Source organism: Marmota monax, unplaced genomic scaffold (assembly GCF_021218885.2).
Source record: "Marmota monax isolate L192 unplaced genomic scaffold, Marmota_monax_Labrador192_F-V1.1 WCK01_AAM20220418_F8-fsc00224, whole genome shotgun sequence".
Taxonomy (NCBI): domain Eukaryota; kingdom Metazoa; phylum Chordata; class Mammalia; order Rodentia; family Sciuridae; genus Marmota; species Marmota monax.
The window spans coordinates 1,227,226-1,247,451 of NW_026693937.1; the positions used below are offsets into that span (position 1 = coordinate 1,227,226).

General features: G+C 46.4%; 3 protein-coding genes and 1 long non-coding RNA gene across 6 annotated transcripts in view; 2 read left to right on the top strand and 2 right to left on the bottom strand.

The window, feature by feature from the left end:
• The window catches only part of Rab11fip1 (RAB11 family interacting protein 1), a 31,546-nt gene extending 27,775 nt beyond the window's left edge, over positions 1-3,771 (top strand). For both annotated transcript variants that reach the window (XM_046463866.2, XM_046463867.2), the window contains one exon: positions 97-3,771. In XM_046463866.2, the coding sequence (XP_046319822.1) occupies positions 97-315 (219 nt within the window). In that variant the 3' untranslated portion in view covers positions 316-3,771. The remainder of the gene's footprint in view (positions 1-96) is intronic.
• Positions 3,772-5,165: 1,394 nt separating this feature from the next.
• On the bottom strand, positions 5,166-10,062 carry LOC124106249 (uncharacterized). The gene is made up of 4 exons (XR_006856037.2): positions 9,409-10,062; positions 9,015-9,120; positions 8,731-8,814; positions 5,166-6,130 (listed from the first exon to the last, which is right to left on the bottom strand). It is a non-coding gene; the product is annotated as an uncharacterized LOC124106249 (long non-coding RNA).
• On the top strand, positions 10,027-14,639 carry Brf2 (BRF2 RNA polymerase III transcription initiation factor subunit). The gene is made up of 4 exons (XM_046463816.2): positions 10,027-10,308; positions 10,945-11,004; positions 11,937-12,258; positions 13,591-14,639. The coding sequence occupies exons 1-4, from the start codon at positions 10,155-10,157 to the stop codon at positions 14,315-14,317; spliced, it is 1,263 nt and encodes a 420-aa protein (XP_046319772.1). The 5' UTR covers positions 10,027-10,154; the 3' UTR covers positions 14,318-14,639.
• A 227-nt stretch (positions 14,640-14,866) lies between these two features.
• The window catches only part of Adgra2 (adhesion G protein-coupled receptor A2), a 38,485-nt gene continuing 33,125 nt past the window's right edge, over positions 14,867-20,226 (bottom strand). For both annotated transcript variants that reach the window (XM_046463815.2, XM_046463814.2), the window contains 5 exons: positions 19,599-19,726; positions 19,161-19,284; positions 18,515-18,660; positions 17,955-18,044; positions 14,867-17,710 (listed from right to left, as the gene is read on the bottom strand). In XM_046463815.2, coding sequence (XP_046319771.1) covers positions 16,438-17,710; positions 17,955-18,044; positions 18,515-18,660; positions 19,161-19,284; positions 19,599-19,726 — 1,761 coding nt within the window. In that variant the 3' untranslated portion in view covers positions 14,867-16,437. The remainder of the gene's footprint in view (positions 17,711-17,954; positions 18,045-18,514; positions 18,661-19,160; positions 19,285-19,598; positions 19,727-20,226) is intronic.

Here is a 20,226-nt window from a genome sequence, read left to right on the forward strand (position 1 = left end):
TCACTAATAACATTTTCTTCTTTTGTATTCTTTTTAAATATTTGATATCTATGCTGATTTTTATAATCTTTCCCCCGCTTTCTCCCTTCTCCCAAGAAATACAGTCCTTCAGACCCTGCCTTTGCCTATGCACAGCTGACTCATGACGAATTGATCCAGTTGGTCCTCAAACAGAAGGAAACCATAAGCAAAAAGGAGTTTCAGGTTCGAGAGCTGGAAGACTACATTGACAATCTGCTTGTCAGAGTCATGGAAGAAACCCCCAACATCCTCCGCATTCCTGCTCAGGTTGGCAAAAAAGCAGGAAAGATGTGAACTGCCAGGATAAAACACTGAGATGCTTTTGTGTTTGTTTCTACCTGCTCTTGAAGTCAAGAACATAGTATGCCTGATAATCAGCCAGTAGGCTCCAAATCACCATCTCTCCTGTGTGTTATCTGTCAACAGTTAATTCTACCAATCGAAACCAGGTTAATTATTACAGTGAATCTTTTACTGTACATTCCCAGGGTTTTATTTTCAAATGCCACTGTGCCTTGAATTATGTTGTAAATATTTTATGCCCACCAGAGACGTAGTCTTAAGAACTAATTCCGAATCAAAGATTCAGATGGCACTGGACTTTTAATAGTGGGGTTGTCTTTCTTTGATATTGAGCTTTTTCAAATATATATCTCCAGCCATTACAATTTGGGGTGAAATGAGAAAAGGACCACAATTGGTGCTGTTACCTGTTTTTTTCTTGGCCTTTAAGCAGCTCAGGTGTGGCTTTTTGGATGCAGATGCTGAATTTTGATACCATGTAAATTTACCAGGCTTCTTAGACTTGCTTCCTGTTTCTCTTTTTCTTTTGACTTGGAGCAGTCATTTAGGGAAAGCCTCTTGAGTGTGCCTCTTAGATTCTGAACAAACCACCTCTTCTCAGCATCAGCTTCCACCACTCTGACCTTAAAATATCCATAGGTCCTTTCTCTTGGAGATGTAAAAAGTAGAATATGGGACTTAGAGGATCACTTTTCACTCAACTAGGAGAAGTTGATCAAAGTCAAGGTTCCTGCTGGCTGGACTGGCTTTGTCAGTGCCTTAATAAGGGACTGGGTGATCCAAACTCTTACTAAAACAGTTCTTTCAGGTACAGAATGGTTTTAGTAAGATTCCTTTGGCCATTTCCATCTGTGCCTTTGCTTGGCTTGCTGGTTTCCTTGGCAGCTTCCCTGGAGCGAGCCAGGGCCCACTGACTCCTCAAGATGAAGAAGGCTGGGGTGTAGCTCAGTGGTAGAGCTCTTGCCTAGCATGTGCAAGGTCCCGGGTTCCATCCCCAACACCACAAAAAAGAGGAAGCGGGAACCTTTGTCATGTATGTCATGAGAAACCACAAAGGAATAAGGATGTATCCATATGATTTGTCCTCTAAATACTGTCTGTCTCTGCTTGAAAGGAAACCTAAGTTACTCCCAGGATACTATGAGAGTTGTAGTGCAGGGCTTAATTTAGTTGATAAAATTTAAAAGCCAGTAGAGAACAGAAATGCTGCAGCCTTTAAACTGTTGCTTATTTTTTGTTTTCCTTTATGAACAGACTCACAGACATTTTACCCCCTTGTTAGAAAATTGTGAAGAGTGGGCTGGGGATGAAACATATGCAGAGCATTTGCCTACATTTGGGAGGCCCCAGGTTCCATTCCCAGCACCAGGAAAAAAAAATTGTGGGGAACAAGATGATACTTATTTTTGGCTGTCTGTATTTTTAAAACTAGATTAATACGGACATTTTTTAAAGCTAGGTACCTGCCTTCTTTGTAACTTGTACCACCACTTCAAGTTTTTCAGGTAATTTTACTGTTGTTCACATCATATTGAAATTAGAATGTTTTGAATTGCTCATTTTTCCCCTCCTGATTGTGATGGAATTTCATCAAATCCTGACATCTCTCCTGGGGAAGAATCATCAGAGGTCAATGGCACTGGCATGGGTTGAGATGGTGGCAGTTATTAAATGGAGACTCTCTTCTGTGTATGTCCTTCTTACGGTGAGGGCAAGGAACAAGAGTCCCTTTTCAGGATTGTTCTTCCTGCAGCCTTGGTTCTATTAGAGCACTTTAATCTGAAGGGTGATATTGTAACTTGATTTATCTAATTAGCTTTTAGGAATCCACAGCTATTTTATTTTATTTAATTCTTTCCTGTAGTACTGGGACCACTGTAAACTTCAAATGCCTCGTATTTTTGTAGTGCTGTGAAATGTGTTGCTATGCCTCTAAAGAAACTGTATATCCACTTGAACTCTGGAAATGTACATGTATATATTTGTTCTGCATCATATTTTTTACTTGATATAAATGTATTTTACTGTGATAACCCAAGTGCGCTGGGAGGCAGGTATATACTGGATGGTTTCTCTCCTTTGAAAGAGCTAGTGTGAGGATCTACATGGTACATGAGGGCTTTGGAGATATCTGCTGCTAGGACCTTGGGTATGTAACTCAGTCAACATTGGAGAGGGACATCTGGGTGGAGGAGTGAATTCCTGTTCTCTGAAATGCCACTTGGGAACTCTGGAGAATGAAGGACAATTTACTTCAAGGGTATCTGGCTTCTGCCACTGCTGGAAAAAAAAATTCACTTTCTAGCATTCCTTGTACCTCACAAAATAGATAACCTGGAGGTCATTTAGTTACTAACTGTCCTTGGCTTAGTTTGGGGCTGGGAGAAGGGACTTATCTAAGAACAGCTGTAGCATGCTCTGAGCCATTAACAGAAGTTAGGGAACAGCCTCTGCACAGGAGCAGCTCTAACTGGCATAGGCCTAAGGGCATCTATCCATCTGCACCAGGAGAGCTGGCACTTGCCTGAGCCTGCTGCAGATGCTAATACCTAGCAGGCCTTGGGAGGAAGCTGTGTTCTACAGAAGTGAGAGCAGTTCTTTTTTTTTTTTTTTTTTGGGGGGGGGGGCTTGTCTGGTTTCCTCCAGAAACATCAGCTAGGATTGCAGGAAAGCATCAGATTAAGTAAGTACCAGTGAACTTCATTTGGAGGTCATTTTTGTGGAAAAAAATGTCAATCTTTGGCTTGATTGTTTCATATCATCTCATTCCTTGGGCTTTGCCAGATGTCCTGCCTTTTTATTCAGCCTGCTGACTTCATTGAGGCAACAGAAGGTGGGAGCAAGCAGCTGCCCATTGCCATGTTCTGTATGGACCCAGAATGGAGGGCCTGCATGGATGAGATGCAGTCCTATGCTGCATGGATGAGATGCAGCCCTGTAGAAAGCTTTCTACAGGGCCCAGAGGGAGGAAGGTCCTGACACTGTGCCACATACTGTATTGAAGGCCGGAGGCCTGTTTGTGTTAAGTTATGCAAGATCTTTCTCCCTGGGTTTCTTCTCCCAATCAACCTTCTTTTTTTCTTCTCTTGGTGCTGGGGATTAAACCCAGGACTTCGCACATGCTAGTAAGTACGCGTTCTACCACTGAACTAAGGCCCATCTTTTTCCTTTTTTTTTTTCAGATCTACTAATTAATTGCTTTAGATGGGAGAACCTTCCCTTCTAATATCCATACCAGTCTCAACTCTGTATTTTTCTTCTTCTACTATGTGAGTTACTAGTTGACTTTCCCTTCCCTCCAATTGAAGGATCCCCCAGAGTTTTTGGATTACAGAATAAACTATTTCTTGTTTTGTTACTTTGGGATTTTAAAATTTCTTTGTCTTATTTTTTAAAAGTAACCTAAAATTTCCTATAACACTAAATAAAATGGTACTGTCTTTCAAAGATTTTGTGTATTTATTTTAATATGGGTATGATTAAGGTTTCTTCTGTCTTCTGGAAAATCTCTTAGAGTGGTATATGTGACTAGATCCATGAGGATCTCCCACTTGGATTCTTGTTGCTATACCTTGCTTGATGCCCAGGGGTCCCTAGGCCCTTTCTCCATCAGAGGACAAGACATCTCTATATCCCTTTGCTAATACACACTCCTCATCTTGTCCTGAGAGACTATGGTATGACATTAAGCCAGTACACATCATATGAATATTCTGCCTCCAACTCTAAAGCTGCACCTTTTCCTTTTAGCTGGTGCCTTTAGCTGAGCCAGTGGACACAGAGCTTTTCTTGTTTTCTTGTGCTTACATACAGTTTTCCCAGAGAATGAAGTCTTCACCTGGGGACATGAGTTGAATTCACACTGGGTTCGTAAGTGCCCCATCTGGGAAGCAGTTTCTGGGTTCAGTCAACTTAGTTGATCCGCTTAAGAATAGAGGCTATTGGGGCAAGACAAGGAGTCTCCTCTGAGTTCATCTCTCCAAAGGCCAAATCTTTTTCCCAGTGAGGGAAATGTTTGTCTTGTAGATATTAAGGTCACATTACAGAGCAACAGAGGCAGGTGGAGCCCATGAAGCTCTGGGTTGGGTCTGGGGAACCTCCCTGGATTTGATGGACAAGCTTGGATACCCCAACTGGACATCAATGGAAACACCATGTCAACGCATCTGAAAAAAGTTTCTTTCCATCCCCCGCCCCTTTCTCTCTACTGGGGATGGAATCCAGAACCCTGCACATGCTAGGCAAGTACTTTACCACTGAGCTACATCTCCAGCCCCAAAATAGCTTCTCTTAATGAAGAAACTCAGCCCTATAGGTTTGGTTAAAAAAAAAAAAAAATCCCTGTACAACACTTCCTTAGCATGTGTGAAGCCTGGATTCAATTCTCTGAATTAAAAAAAAAAGGAAGAGGCTTCTAGGTGAAGAGTCTCCAAGGAAGAAAAGCTTACACAAATGACCTCAGCTTTTCTCTTGTAGAGTCTTTCTTTTGCTTTTGGAATTCTCTGTTTGGTTCCTGCTACTGCCACCAAGCCCAGCCCCATTTTCAAAATCCAGGGACACAAGTCTCTCTTTTGAGTCCCCTTAGCCCAGCTGCTAATAACAGAGCTTTTTAAAAAATACCAAGAAGTCAGGGAAATGAAAATTGGGTATATGAACAGCATAAGAAGGAAAACACTTACAAATTCAGAATTTTGAGCTGAAGGAAGTCAAGCCCCAGAAGTCCAGGGGCTAAGTAGTCCCTACCCACCTCCTCCAGGTGGTACAGGTTCTGCTTAGCTGATTAATGACTTCTTGTGGTCCATTCTGGAGCAGCAGAAAACACTGTTCCTCCCCCTCCACTATCCAATCCATAGGCTCAGTTTGCAGATTTTTCTAAGTAATATCATAACATGTTTGTTCTTGGAAAAGTAAACAGTCAAAACTTCCCCCTACCAAGAGGTAACCACTATTATTTTGACTACTTGTCCTAGAAATTTTCCTCTGATACAAATAGATACACTTTAAAAGGAAGATACAACACTTGTGGCTTGGATCTTAAATATCCCCCAAAAGCCCAGATGCTAATGGCTTGGTCACCAGCCCATGGGGCTTTTGGGATGTGGTAGATCTTCTAGGAGGTAAGACCTAATTGGAGGGAGTTAGGTCTTTAGGGGTGTGTCCTAGAGGGAATTTTGGGACCTTGGCCCCGTTCTGTCTCTGCTTCCTGGCAGCCTCGAGGGAGGCAGCTTTACTCTACCACATGCTGTAGCTATGATCTGCGACCTTGCCACAGGCCTATGATCAGTAGAGCCAACGGACTAGGAACTGAAACCATGAGCAGAACAATGCAGAAGGGAAAAACAATGTGAGCAAGGAGAAATACCAGAATTTTGGAAGTCCTGGCCAGGTTCTATACTGTGTATCTGTGGCTATCTCACCAGCAAGTGCTAGAGAATGAATGTCCACCAAAGAGCTGGGGTGGTAGAAAGAAAATCCAGTCAGAAAGGCTCCAAGGCCTGAGGCAGTTGCCAGGCTTAGTGTGACAATGAGACAGTGTATTCAAGGCTCAGAGTGAAACTGGGTTAGAGTCACAAAGTTTTAGTCAAATGCGCTGAGAGCGCCCAAGGTTGGGGCCGAGTTACAGACCTCAAGAGCAGCCTGACTCTCATTGTTTACTTGCTCTGGGTTAGAATAATTCTCCCACTGTGGAATTCAGTCCATCTGGTACTTCTGACAGTCCCACCCGGAACAGGTATTCAAGGGAGTTGGGCCACTTTTTTCTGAGCACCATCCTCAGGATAGGAAAGCCACTCTTTCTGACAGAAACCTGGAATCAAAGGGAAAGTGAGACTGGCAAACAGCTCACCAGAATACACATGGCTAACCAAGGGAGGGTGGGCAGAGGGCTTCCTTCAGGCCATATCTTGCTCTCCTTCCATGCTGTCTTCTTTAATGTACCCTCTAGAAAGGGCCTTGGCCTAAAAGTCAGCGTTGCACATCTGGAAGACATCTGGGGCTGCCTTTTCTTTCTTTTTTTAAGTTTTATTTCTCAGTTGTTGATAGAACTTTATTTTAATTTATATATATGTGGTGCTAAGAATTAAACTCAGTGCCTCACACATACTAGTGCTCTACCACTGAGCCACCACCCCAGCCCCTGGGGCTGCCTTTTCAACGGCTTCCCCATCCCCCAGCAGCTCTAACCCAGCCCACTGTGAGCACTCAGCTGAGGGGCATCACTTACACCAACAATCCCTATCATGAAAGACAATAACACTAAGAAGAGTCAGTGGTAGGGCAAAGCACACTGAGGATGATGTGTCTGTCCTGCATTCTTGCCGCAAGGCAAATAAATACAAGAACGCAGGACAGACACATTTCCAAATCAATCACTTTCCTGAGAAAGTGGAGACTGCCCAGACTTAAATGGCTTAGCAGAGTGCGCCATCTTCTGACCTGGATTTTACCTTCCTCCTAGCCTGTGTCTGAGGACAAGGCTCCATTATGGTACCAATACACCCATCTCTTGTGACTAGAAAAGGGAATGACATTTCTACCTCCTTACAACTGCTATTTGGAGGATCTGAGATCTGCTCTCCCACCTACAATGTATATATAGTTGGGGAAAATGGAATGTTGAAGTTCTGTAAACCCCTTATTTTTGATACTGGGGATTGAACCCAGAGGGGCTTAACCACTAAGCCACATCCCCAGCCTTATTTATATTTTATTTAGAGACAGTGTCTCACTTAGGGCCTTAACTTAGAGTCTTAGAGCCTCTCTAAGTTGCTGAGGCTAGCTTTGAACTCATGATCCTTCTGCCTCAGTCTCCTGAGCTGCTGGGATTACAGGCGTGTACTACCACACCTGGCCAAAAGCCTACTTTTTAATCTTTTTACTTTATTTTATTTTTTTGGTTCTGGGGATCAAACAACATGAAGCTATACCAGTGGGTCACACCCTCAGCCCTTTTTATTTTTTATTTTGAGACAGGGTCTTGCTAAATTACTGAGATTGGCCTCAAACTTATGATGTTCCTGCCTTAGCCTACCAGATAGCTAGGATCACAAGTGTGTGCCACTGTGCCTGGCTTTTTATTTTTATTTATTTATTTTTAAAAATTTATTTTAATGTAGTTAGGTTGAAAATCTGCACAAAATTGGGAATAAGATAAACCTGATTCTATTCTGTTTAATAAAGTAAAGAATGACTTCCGATGATAATTATGTTGCCTTTAGGTACATGTTTCTTCTCCCCAGCAGGAATGTCAAGTGTATATTGTAAAACTAATGGAAGTCCCTGAGATGTACATGTGTTCTCCCATACAAGTGTGTCTTACTATTTACCTGCCAGACAAATAGAAATAAATCGTCACCCAATACCTCACTCTGGTGAGGAAGTCTTGAAGACAGGGGACTTGGAAGGCCAGAACCCAGATGTTGCTGTTGTGCTGAAGCCCAATTCTTGTATGGAGTTAGAGCAAGAAATTCAAATTTAAGTGAAGATTAATTAGGGATTATTATGTCCCTTGATTGGGGGAATGTCTTCTAGTATGATAAAGCTCTGTGATAGTGGATAGGTTTTCTCTAAAAAAGGAGTAGTGATTCTCTGCAGGCACAGTGGCCCACACCCATGAACCCAGGTAAGGAGGCTGAGGCAGGAGGACTGCAAGTCAGAGGCCAGCCTGAGCAACTTAGCAAAACCCTGTATCAAAATAGAAAATATAAAGGCCTGGAGATGTAGTTAAGTGGTGGAGTGCCCTTGGTTTTAATCCTCAGTAAGGCAAAACAATAAATTTTATTCTTGCCCTATGTGATTGTGCTCTTCTGAAGTCCCAGTCTCAGGAGGCTAAGGCAGGAGGAACACCTGAGGCCAGGAATTCAGGGCCAGCTTGGGCAACTCAGCAAGACCCCATCTCTTAAAAAAAAAAAAAAAACAAAACAACTTTATTGCTGGGTGCCATGGTGCAGCACCCAGCAGCTTCAGAGGCTGAAGCAGGAGGATCACAAGTTCAGAGGCAGCCTGAGCAATTTAATGAGACCTAAGCAATTTACTGAGACCCAGTCTCAAAATGAAAATAAATAAATAAATAAAAAGTTCTGGGGAATGTTGTTCAGTGGGAATAGCCCCTCTGAGTTTAATTCTTGGTACCAAAACCAACCCAACTTTATTTATTTATTTGAGATATACAGACTGAATCCAGGGCATTACACATGCTTAGGCAAGCACTCTTACCACTGAGCTACATTCTTAACCTGCCCCATCACTTTTAAAATTTTATTTTGACATAGGGTCTTGCCAAATTTCCCAGACTGGCCTTGAATTTGCAATTCTCCTGCCTCAGCCTCCTGAGTAGCTGGGGGTCACAGATGTTACCACCTTTCTGGCTTAAAATCTTTACTCTTCATGAACACAATTAGAACTTACCTATAAGAAAATATACTGTTGGGCAGGAGCTGTGGCTCAGCGGTAGAGTTCTTGCCTAGAATGTGCGAAGCCCTGGGTTCAATCCTCAGCACCACATAAAAATAAATAAATAAAATAAAGGTATTGTGTCCAATTAAAAAATAAATATTTTTTTAAAAAAGAAAATATACTCTCTTTTTGTTGATGTTTAATTTAGACTCAAACATATTCATCATGTCTTAATCTGTTTGTGCTGCTATAACAGAATACAGGAGACTTTGTAAATTATAACTAACAGAACTTACTTTCTCATAGTTCTGGTGCCCAAGAACTCCAAGATCAAGGTGCTGGCAGGTTTGAAGGCTGTGTCCTCCAGAGGAGATGAATCCTATGTCCTCACATGGCAGAAAACTGAAGGGCAAAGGGACCAACATCTCTCCATTAAGGCCTTTTATAACTGCATTAATCCATTTTCTTTTTTAAATATTTATTTTTTAGTCATATGGACAAATATCTTTACTTTTATACTTATGTGGTGCAGAGGATCGAACCCAGTGCCTCATGCATGCTAGGCGAACGTTCTACCTCTGAGCCACAACCCCAGCCCCCATTAATCCATTTTTTTAATACTACTTTTTAATGTGAAAAGTAAGAACAAAAGGAATATAAGATAAACCAGAAACTAATGAAAAGTATTACCTCTGGAGGTTAATCCATACTAAGGGCAGAGCCCTCATGATCTAAACAACCTCCCAAGACTCCACCTTATAACATGTTACATTGGGGATTAACACATGAATTTTAGGGGACACATTCAGATCATTGCACATTTCTATGTGTTGGTTTGAGTTGGGCCTTCTTGCACCTTCCAATTTGCCAAAAGCCTCACTACTGCCTATTATTTCACTCCAAAGTCCGTTAGACATTCTTTGCAATTTGCCAGGGGAAGCAGCTCTGAAAAAGAGAATAAAATTTCCTGCTCTCTCACTACATTACTCCTGTAGCAACATACTTTGCACTCCTGCCAAAATTAACATTCGAAGAGAAATTAAGAACCTGCGATTCCCAGGGCTTTAAAAACAGGGTGGTTCAGGAGGTCAACAATTTCTAGTCTGTTATACGTGTCCATGTACATAGAAAGTTTCCCCAAATTCAAACCCCACATGGCCCATCTCAAACCAAATACAGATAGCAGAGAATGTGAGACGCAGTTCAGACCAGGAACCTCCTCTCTTAACTCATGTTTCTACCGGAGCCTGAAGAGGCGAAGACCGGAAGTGGCGCGCCGCCGTGGGGAGGAGCCAACCATTTATGCTGCCGTCGCTCTGGCCGGAAAAGAAAAGTGCAGCCCTTATAAGGGTCCCCTCCTAGTCTGATAACACAGTTGCTGTTGCGGACGCTGAAGTGAGTATCCAAGGCTTCAGCGACGTTGCGCAGGTGGTGAGATGCCGGGCGGAGGCCGATGCCCCGACTGTGGTTCTACTGAACTCGTGGAAGACTCTCACTATTCGCAGAGCCAGCTGGTGTGCTCTGATTGCGGCTGCGTGGTCACCGAGGGGGTACTTACCACCACCTTCACCGATGAGGGCAACCTCCGAGGTACCTGTGTTTGCCCTTTCCTGGGCCCTGGAAACAGCCTGGGGCGGTGGAGGGATTTCTTCTTTTCTCCCTCACTTTCCTAGACACGCGCTCACTTAATTGTGGGAGAAAACGGCCTAAAGTGAATAAATGAGCTGAGGACATCAGGGACTGCCACTCATCTGTGTTTTCTTAGTACCTAGAATGATGTCTGGCATATATTGTAGGTATAGTCAATCTTAAATAAGTGAAATTAAGGAAGTTCTACCTAGATGCCAAATCAAATGATTGTTGAAAGATTGTGGGTAAATTCTTTAGGAATACAGTACATGCCAGTATCCCAAGTAGTTTTAGCATTGGTGAACATCTCTTTTTTATTTTTCTTTGATTTGTAAGTCCCTGATCAGTGCAGCCCTCAAAGTATTCAGCGAGATGACTGAACCTTCCTCAGTCATTGTGCATTTGATATTGCTTGTGGACACAGAAGACCAAATGGACTTTTACCTTTGCATGCAGGGGCATCTTCTGTGAAACAGGGAGCAGCAGATGCACAATGATTTGAATTCTGTTCCCTGACCTTGTGTGTGTGTGTTTGGGGGGTGTAGAGTTCTGATGAATAGAGCTTAAGCCTGATGTTTGTTGTTCATTATTTTACAGAAGTAACATATTCTCGAAGCACAGGGGAAAGTGAACAAGTTAGTCGCAGCGAGCAAAGAGGTGAGAATCACTTTTATGACATAATGGCTTTAAAGAAAATTATCCTGATGGCCCAGCCCATCTGTGTGGTTTTTCTGCTTTCCGCATTAAGGTAGAATATAAGAAAATAATAATTAGAAATAAAGGTTGGGAGCCAGTTGGTGGCACACACCTATAATGCCAAGCTACTCAGGAGACTGAGATTGCAAGTTTGAGGTCACCCTGGGCTACTTTGAGACCCTGTCTCAAAATAAAAAAGGGCTGGGGGTGTAGCTCAGTGTCAAGAGTGCTTTTTTATCCCCCAACCTTTTTTTTTTTTAAGTGGGGGACTTAAAAAGAAAGGTGGGGGTAGTTCTGAGAACAAGAGAGAGAGAAAAAAAGAATAATAAAGGTTGGGAGTGGTTGTGAGAGCAAGAGCAATTCAGTATAATAAATTTGGATATGTTTGTATAGAGTATATCTGAGGTAGCCTCAGGGAGTCTAGGTAATACTTTGGCTTTAGGGTTGAGAGTGTAGTTTTGTGGTAGAATGCATGCTTAGCATGTGTGAGGCCCTGGGATCAATTCTTAGCACCAAATAAAGAAAGAACTTTAAAAAAAAACTTTGGCTTGGCCATGAATCAAACAAGCCTCCAAAAAAGTGGTGACTTATTTGTGACTTCTTTTTGCAGATGTTTCTGTACCTTTAGAATGACCACACCGGAGCTGAATTGTAGCTCAGTGGTAGAGCTCTTATCTAGAATGTGTAAGGCCCTAGGTTTGATTGCCTGTACTCGAGGTGGGGTGGGGTGGGGTGGGGATAGGAGAGTGTTCTGTCCATGCAGAAAGGTATGTCATTTTTGCATTTGGTATCTGTGACAGGTTTAGCAGAACTGAATGAAACCCTAGCCGAACTTGCTAGGAGATACACACTAGTTCTTTGACCTTTCTAACTCTTGCTGTGGGTTTTCCTAGGTCTCCGCCGGGTGAGAGACCTTTGTCGAGTTCTGCAGTTGCCACCAACGTTTGAGGATACAGCAATTGCTTACTACCAACAGGCATATCGGCACTCTGGCATCCGAGCTGCTAGGCTGCAGAAGAAGGAGGTGTTGGTTGGATGCTGTGTTTTAATCACCTGCCGGCAGCATAATTGGCCCCTAACCATGGGAACCATCTGTGCCCTATTGTATGCAGATCTGGATGTGTTTTCTGGCACATACATGCAGATAGTGAAGCTCCTGGGGCTGGACGTGCCATCCTTGTGCCTGGCAGATTTGGTGAAGACTTATTGTAGCAGGTACCTGCCTAGGAAGAGACACTGAGATGGGTTATATCCTTATACCTAAATTCTTTTTAACTGAAGGGTTTTTGTTTGTTATCAGAGCCCAGTTAAAAGGATGTGGAAGAAAACTATCTTGTGCCCACTACTAATAAGATTAATACTGTTATATGTTTCTAGAATTTTGTAAGTTTCAAATTTCATTGCTTTCACAGCAACCTTAATGATGTAGGAAAAGTAGTTCTTTTTTTTTTTTAGAATTTTAATATTTATTTTTTAGTTTTCGGCGGACACAACATCTTTGTTTGTATGTGGTGCTGAGGATCGAACCCGGGCCGCACGCACACCAGGCGAGCGCGCCACCGCTTGAGCCACATCCCCAGCCCCAAGGAAAAGTAGTTCTTAACCTTGGCACAAGGCTGCTGTGTTGCACTGCTCCTGTTACATGCTTTATGAATGGCAGTTCTGGGAATTGCATGGTGTGGGGCATGTGTGGCTGTGTGCAGTGCCCTGCCTCAGCAGGATCATCTGTAAGTGGAGCTGAAAGGATATTAGTTAATGGAAGGACTGGGGTTAGAAGCTAAGTCTTTTTTTTTTTTTTTTAAGTAGCTGAGTTCTTTTAGTTTGTTTTTGTTTTTCTTTGTATCAAGGATTGAACTCAGGGGCACTTGACCACTGAACCACATCCCCAGCGCTATTTTGTATTTTATTTAGAGACAAGGTCTCACTAAGTTGCTTAGGGCCTTGCTATTGCTGAGGCTGGCTTTGAATTCTAGATCCTCCTGCCTCAGCCTCCCAAGCCACTGAGATTACAGGTGTGCGCCATCACGCCCAGATTATTTTTTTCTAACAAGTATAGTAGATTCCCAGCAGCAGCACCACCACCACCACAACAACAAAAAAGTAATGGTTAGGGGTGTAGCCCTGTGGTATAATGCTTGCCTAGCATATGAAAGACCCTAGGTTTGATCCCCAGCACCTAAATATATGTGTGTGTGTGTGTGTGTGTGTGTATAAAATAATGGTTGAAGCTTGATTACTTCCTAGCTAGATGACTAGGGGCTGAGTTTCAACTCTAAATGCATATAACTGGGTACATTTTTATGAAGATGAAATGAGAGAACATTGTAGAGCACTTAGAATAGTGACTGACAGGGAGGTGCTCAAGTGATAGTACCTTGATGCTTTCTTCGACTACCTCTATGAATTTGCTATCAGTAAACTTGAGTGTTCCCAAGAGGTCAGAATAGCTTTCCCTCCTTGAGTGGCCTGCCCTTCCTCATCCTGACAGAGCAGACTACCCCACCAGCCATCATCATTGAGAACTGACCCTTATTTTGCTTATTTCAGCTTCAAACTCTTCCAAGTCTCCGCATCAGTGCCAGCCAAATACGTGGAAGACAAAGACAAGATGCTGTCTCGAACCTTGCAACTGGTAGAACTGGCAAATGAGACGTGGCTGGTGACTGGGCGGCATCCCTTGCCTGTCATCACTGCAGCTACTTTCCTGGCGTGGCAGTCTCTGCAGCCTTCAGATCGTCTGACATGTTCCCTTGCCCGATTTTGTAAATTGGCAAACGTGGACCTCCCATACCCTGCTGCATCCCGCTTGCAGGAGCTGCTGGCTGTGTTGCTGCGGATGGCTGACCAATTGGCATGGTTGCAGGTTCTGAAACTTGACAAGCGGTCTGTAGTGAAGTACATTGGTGACCTTCTCCAGCACCGCCACATGCTGATCCGCATGGCCTTTCGGAATGGAACAGCAGAAACGGAGGAGGAGAAGGAGCAGCAGGGGCAAGGGCAGGAGCAAAAACATGGAGAAGAGGAGGTGGGGGATAGTTCCTTAGATCTGTGCAAGAGGAAGAGGCCAGCTAGTCCTGCCCTTCTTCTCCCACCCTGCATGTTAAAGCCTCCAAAGCGGATCTGTCCTGTACTCCCTGTATCCACAGTTACTGGAGATGAGAACATCTCTGATAGTGAAATAGAGCAGTATTTGCGTACCCCTCAGGAAGTTAGGGACTTTGAGAGAGCCCAAGCTGCTAGCCGAGCTTCCACAAGTGTCCCTAATCCTCCTTGATGCACAGCCCACTGGAGGTACCTTACTTCCTGACAGCAGCTGGATAATAGGCCTGTCAAATTCAAGGAAATAGGCATATACAAGCCCTTGGATATTGTCTTGTGTAAAGGGATCAAGAGTGGTACTACAGTTAGTTGGACTTGAAGTCCTGGAGTAGAAACTGGGAGGAGTGACTGTAAGTGGGAAAGAGTCTCCCTTGGTGCAGATCAAGTTGCATATGTTCACATTCTGTGGGATGTGAACTGGCTTCCTGCCTGATGTGGAAATGCCAGCCTCTTTTGCCCTCGTTTGCATTAAACACATTGACAGTTTTGCAGGCCTAGTATGGCTGCCTTAGTGGCACTTCTGTGGGGTGGCTGGTACTGTCAGTACTATCCAGCCTCAAGAGCAATAACTGGAGAATTCTTTGCCCCATATCCATTCTAGGTACTGGTGGGTTTGTGTATGGTGTCATGAAATCCTTTACCTCATTAACAAAAGGACTGTGTGTTGTCTATGGCTATAGCTCAAAGGGTCTTGCAAATTTTTAATATATTAAAACAAGAGGCATCTGCTAGAAAACATTCTATTGTATAAAACCCGGGCTTTTAAAAACATGTTTTCTTTGGCACTTTTCATTCCCTCCCTCCCCTTTCCCCAGAGTATTGCAAAAAGCTCTCCAGTGCTAAGGCATTGGCAGGGTATGTAAACAGCAGCCAGCGTATGTGGAAGAATAATACAAAGCTTTTTTTTTTTTTTTTTTCCCCCCCTAATATTGTCTGTGCAGCAAGCATAAATAACAGGACCCATCTCAAGAAGCATGGGTTTCTCCCTTCCCCTGTGTCTTCTTCCACTTGGTGGTCAGGCCAGGGTGATATGAAGACAAGGAGGGGACTTGGACCAGATCTGGGTTCCCTGTTGCTATTCACAAGCCCCAAGGTTCCTTTTACTTCATTTGGTCCTGTAGTAAAAGACTGGTGGTTGCCATTTAGGTTGGGGAAAATATGGGTGCTGAAATTTTAAAAGTAGTGAAGGCACTGGCCCTTGATGAGCTGCAGGAACCCTAGCCATCACCTCTAGGTTGGGCTTGGGCTTCTGAGTCCAGGAGCTGGTTTGACATTTGGGGGTTTCTCCCTACTGTGGAATTGAGAAAAAGATTATGGGGTGACTCTTCCATGTGGCTCATGGAGGCAAGGAGATGTTCTTCCTTGATGTTGGAAGGCCCAGACTGGGAAATAGTTCTTAATAGAACAATAAGTGCTTTTCCAGACACCACCTGCAATGTTAGGGTGGAGCTGCACTTCAGAGCATTTGTAGATTCCACCCATATCCATGTACCAGCTCCCTCCACTTTCTTAAGCCCATGGGGCATGTGGCAGAGTCAGCTTCTCAGGTGTATGGCCTAGGCTTTGTCCTGAGGCACTGTTGCTGAGCCCTGCTGTAGGGTTTGTGTACCACTCCATGGGGATGGTGTCTGTCCCTAATTGTGCACCCCCTCTCCCCTAGGACTAGCTGATTTGCAAAGCTGCCTTTTACACTGCACCCTCTTTATTGCATAGTTAATCCCAAAAAGCAGCACCTGTTACCTGACACCTGGCTCATGTGCTAGGATGGCTCTCTCAGCCAAAACCTGGGGAGGAAAGAGGCCCAGGATCTAGGCAGTGATCCACCCACCTTGCCAGAAGAGGGCGATGAGGAATAATGTGGTTCCCAGGATACCTCCCTTCATCTGTGTCTCTCTAGTAAGGCAGTGTGGATGGGACTGTGGGGAGAACTTAAAAGCCCACCTGGGCTGTGCGGTGCCCTTCACTCTATTTGCGGGTTACTCCGTAGACTGATAAGGCTTTCTCCCTTTTCTGGGAAGCCACCAAGAACTTGACCATCAAAACTGGCCTGAGCTGGACGGACATGTATCATGCTTGTTTCTAGGATTGTCTGTCGCTACTGCAGTGGTGGCCCTCCAGGCATGTGGCAAACATCTGCCAATCTCCTCCCAGCCTCCACGGGACTAAAGCTGGTGGGCTCACATGCAGCCATCGGGATGGCCACCTCAAACCTGTTGACGTACTGGTAGACGTCTTTCAGGGCCCCGGTATGAGCCCTTGTCACCGGCCTATACTAAAGCGTCCCCCGCCCCTGCCCTAGACGGTGGTTTCGCTCTTCCAGAGGCCTGTCTTCATGCAACCGCCCCCAGCCACCTCTGCGCCTGTCATGTTGACGTCGTCGTACTTGCCCCCCTTGGGGGCACCGTTCAGGTTGGCTGTGTTGAGCGGGTACGAGCGGCGCTTGCTTTCTTTCTCCAGCGCGCCGCCACCTTTGAGATTGTCGCGGCTGGCGCTGCGGCGCTGACCGGGCCGCCCGGTCTCAGGGAGTGGTGCGACGCTGGTGTCGCTGCCCTCGGACGGGGTGAGCATGGGCTCGCCCTCCAGCGGGAGACCGGCGCCTGGGCTGTTGCGGCTGCTGCCTGGGTAGCTGTCGGAAGGGCTGTTGTGCAGGCTGCCGCTCTCGCTGGATAGCAGCTCTGGCGCCCCGGGGGCAGCTCCTGCACGCAGGGCCTTGAGCCGGTTCTTGCCCCCAGCTTCCCCCGCGCGGTGCCCCTTGGCCCGACTCTTGTGCACTCGGCGCCCATGGTGCAAGTTGTTGGGGTGGCGGGGAACAAGGCTCCCCCGGGAGCCCGTGGGCTCTGGCTCCCCTTCCCCACGTGCTGCAACCCCTGCCTCGCACACCTGACTCTGGGCCAGCTGTAGGTTGGTGAGCTTGCAGGGGCCCAGTGGTGGCATGTGGCCGCTGCTGCCGCTGGGAGAGGATTTGAGGGAGGCGGGCCTCTCTCCCAGCACTGGGGAACCGTCCTCTACGGGGGCGGGCAGGGCTCGGGGTGGGGTGTGGGAGGCCGAAGGCGAGGCAGGAGGACAGCAGGCACGCCAGGAGGCCCTAACGTCCCTGCGCCTGGCACAATGATGCGTGAAGACGAAGAGGCCCAGGGCAGAGGCCGCCACCCCATACAGACAACTGCACACTACCCGGGGCAGCCAGCGCTGGGACACTGCCAGAGCCCCGCAGGCCCACATAGCCAGGTACAGGAAATGTGTGGTCATCAGCGCCCCCAGCTGGACTCCCGGAGAATAGAGGCCGTCACCGTCCTCAAGGGGCCCGGGAGCCGCCACTCCAGCGCTCCCGGTAGCCAGAAGGGAGCCTGAGTCACTCAGAAGGGCACCGCTGCTCCTGAGTCTGGTGGAACCCCTCATCTCCTCTCCAGGCTCCAAGGAGATCCTGCTGTTGCCTGCCTTTGTGCTCTGTGCCAGAGGACCCCGCAAATGCAGCCCTGCACACAGGAAGTAGATCCAGGTGATCAGCAGAATCAAAGCTACCGGGATGTAGAAGGCTCCGAGGCTAGGACGCCACACCAACCAGCAGCTGAGGGGAGACACAGAGGCAGTGGATGAGGAGGAGGCGCAGCACATCTGACGTGGGACCCACAAGCCGAGATGGTTGGGGAGATAGGATATGGGAAGCGCAGAGGCAGCTCTTGGCTTAATCAACATGCATGAGTTTAGGTGGGGTCCCTGGCAAGGTAGGCCTGACCAGTTATGCCTCCCTATGGTATAGAAGGCATCCAGCGACCATGGGTAGGTTTGGGGCAGAAGGAAGTGGTGCTCACTAGGGACCGTGGTCCCGGTAGTTGTGGATGTTGACTGCAGCGGTGATGCCACAGATGATGAGTGGAATGCCTCCAGCAATCAAGTAGAACCTGGAGGGGAATGGGGTTTGGAGATCAGCAAGATGGGAGAAGGAAAAGGAGATCCAGGAACTCCAAACCCTTGACCTGATATCTTTGTCCCAGCCTCTTTCCCCTTGAATCTTGTCAGAATTGTTTTTACCAGAGATGCTGGCTTAATAGGTTCCTACAGGACTTGACCAAGAACAATCTTGCTCTCTCTGACCCTAAACAGTGTAGAAAAGTCCCAGCTGCCACTCAGGTTTTCATGATCCCTGTCCAATGTCTTTTGGAGTTACCTCCTTCCCTGACCTTGTCACATCTGAAAAGCTTGCAAGATGCACCCACTCCACAGCCCGTGTAACCTGTCTGCACCAAGTGCATTGCCTCTTTGGAGAGTGATCTCCAAGGATCTTGCATCTACTCTGCATCCACCCTGGGAGCTTTGCTACACCAGCCTGAGTCCCTCTCTGGTTGCAAAGCTGACAGTTGAAAGTATGTACCGGAGCATGGGGCGGGGAGCAGGCGGGGCAGGGTCCCCTTCTTGTGGAGGGGGTGCCCTCCAGGTGAGCTCCTTGTGCAGGACTCGGGCCTTCACCCCCATCCAGAGCAGTGTGGACAATGAAGAGTAGTGCAGAGTGATGCCCACCTGCAGGGTCAAGGCACTGAGGCTGGGGGACCTGGGCTGCTATGACCGGGCAACCTCAGAGCCTCCGCCCTGCCAGTATGCTCCCACCCCTCCCAGTGTTTCCAGCCCCCACTCCCACAGCTCTTTCTCTTTACCCAGATCATGACCTAGATACTCACTAAGCTTCTGTATCTGTTGCTATTCCCTCTGCTTCCACCCAGGGTTCTCTCCTGCCCTACATATTCTCAAGCCCCCTGCCATTGCTGTCTGGCTTGTCCCTAACCCACCTCCATTGTGATCCCCACTCTCCACTTTGAAGCCCCATCTCTTATTTTCTCTGATCTGGTTCTTACCATGCCTTCTCATTCTCTATGCCACCTCCACTCACCCTCCAAGGCTGGCAAAGAGAGAACAGCGGAGCTGGAACCTATTCCCATGAGCCTCTTTATTGCTGTACATCTCCCTACTCTAAGCCTAGGTTGCTATCACTCATCCTGGGGCCCCTAGCCCTTTCTACTTACCGCCTGGCAGACCATCTGGTAGTTGGTGAGTGTGATGCCCCCGGCAAAGACAGCAGAGGTCATGGCCATGTGGAAACACAGGTTCAGCAGCATGTGCCAACCCTTCCGGGACACATGAATAGAGCTGCCCCAAAAAGAGTCTTTCATTAATGGGCTGTCCAACACAAGGTAGACCTATGGAGTCTCAAGGACACTGGAAGAGCTAACGGGGAGGGGGGGAAGGCAGATATCTATGTATGTGCATGTGTGTGTGAATGTGACCAAGGCCACAGGACAGAAAGTCCTTAACTCCCCAAATAATTCTCCAACCTTTAGATACAATGCTAGACAAGAACCTGGCTAAGTCATGTGGACCCACCTGAGAAAGAAACACCTGCCAGTCCTTGGTGACACCTGCTCCCATCCCCCCTCACCCTCCTTTCCTGCATCAGCTCCCACCTGTGGTTGAGGATGTAGGTGATGATGGTGGAGAAGAGGCAGAGCAGCAGCAGGGCTGTGCACGGGTACACGACAGGATGCAACCCAGCCCCAGAGCCCCCTGCCTCCCTGGGGAAAGCACTCAGCTCCTGGGAAAGAGGAAGTAAGTAAGAGTAACAAGCCAACCTGTTCAGTCCCCGCCCAGGCCATTTTCCTTCTTCCTGAGCCCTGCTAGCATGGAACCTGAGAGTTGGTTGGTGCTGAGTCCATCCAGGTAGGCCCAGATGGAAACATCAGGACATCCACTCTCAGGAAGTCAGCTTTAGGGAATACTGAGAGTCTACTGCCTGCCTTCCCCCTCCCAGTGTCCTGCTTTTCTGGGAACTTTTCAAGAGGAAGAAGGTTCTGTCTGTGACATAGCAGCATGCCGGCTCCATATCTTAGGAAGTCGAATCAGATAAGGAAATGGAGAAGGTTCTGTCTGACACAGGAGCAAGCCAGCTTAGCATCTGAGAAAGTATGGTATGAAATGTGATGAGGGAGGGGATGATCAGAAAGAGGAGAAAAGTTCCCAGATTTTTTTTTTCCACTTTAAGAATCTAGGTCTCAGAAAATACAGGATGTGAGAGTCAGACTGGGTAGTTTTAGA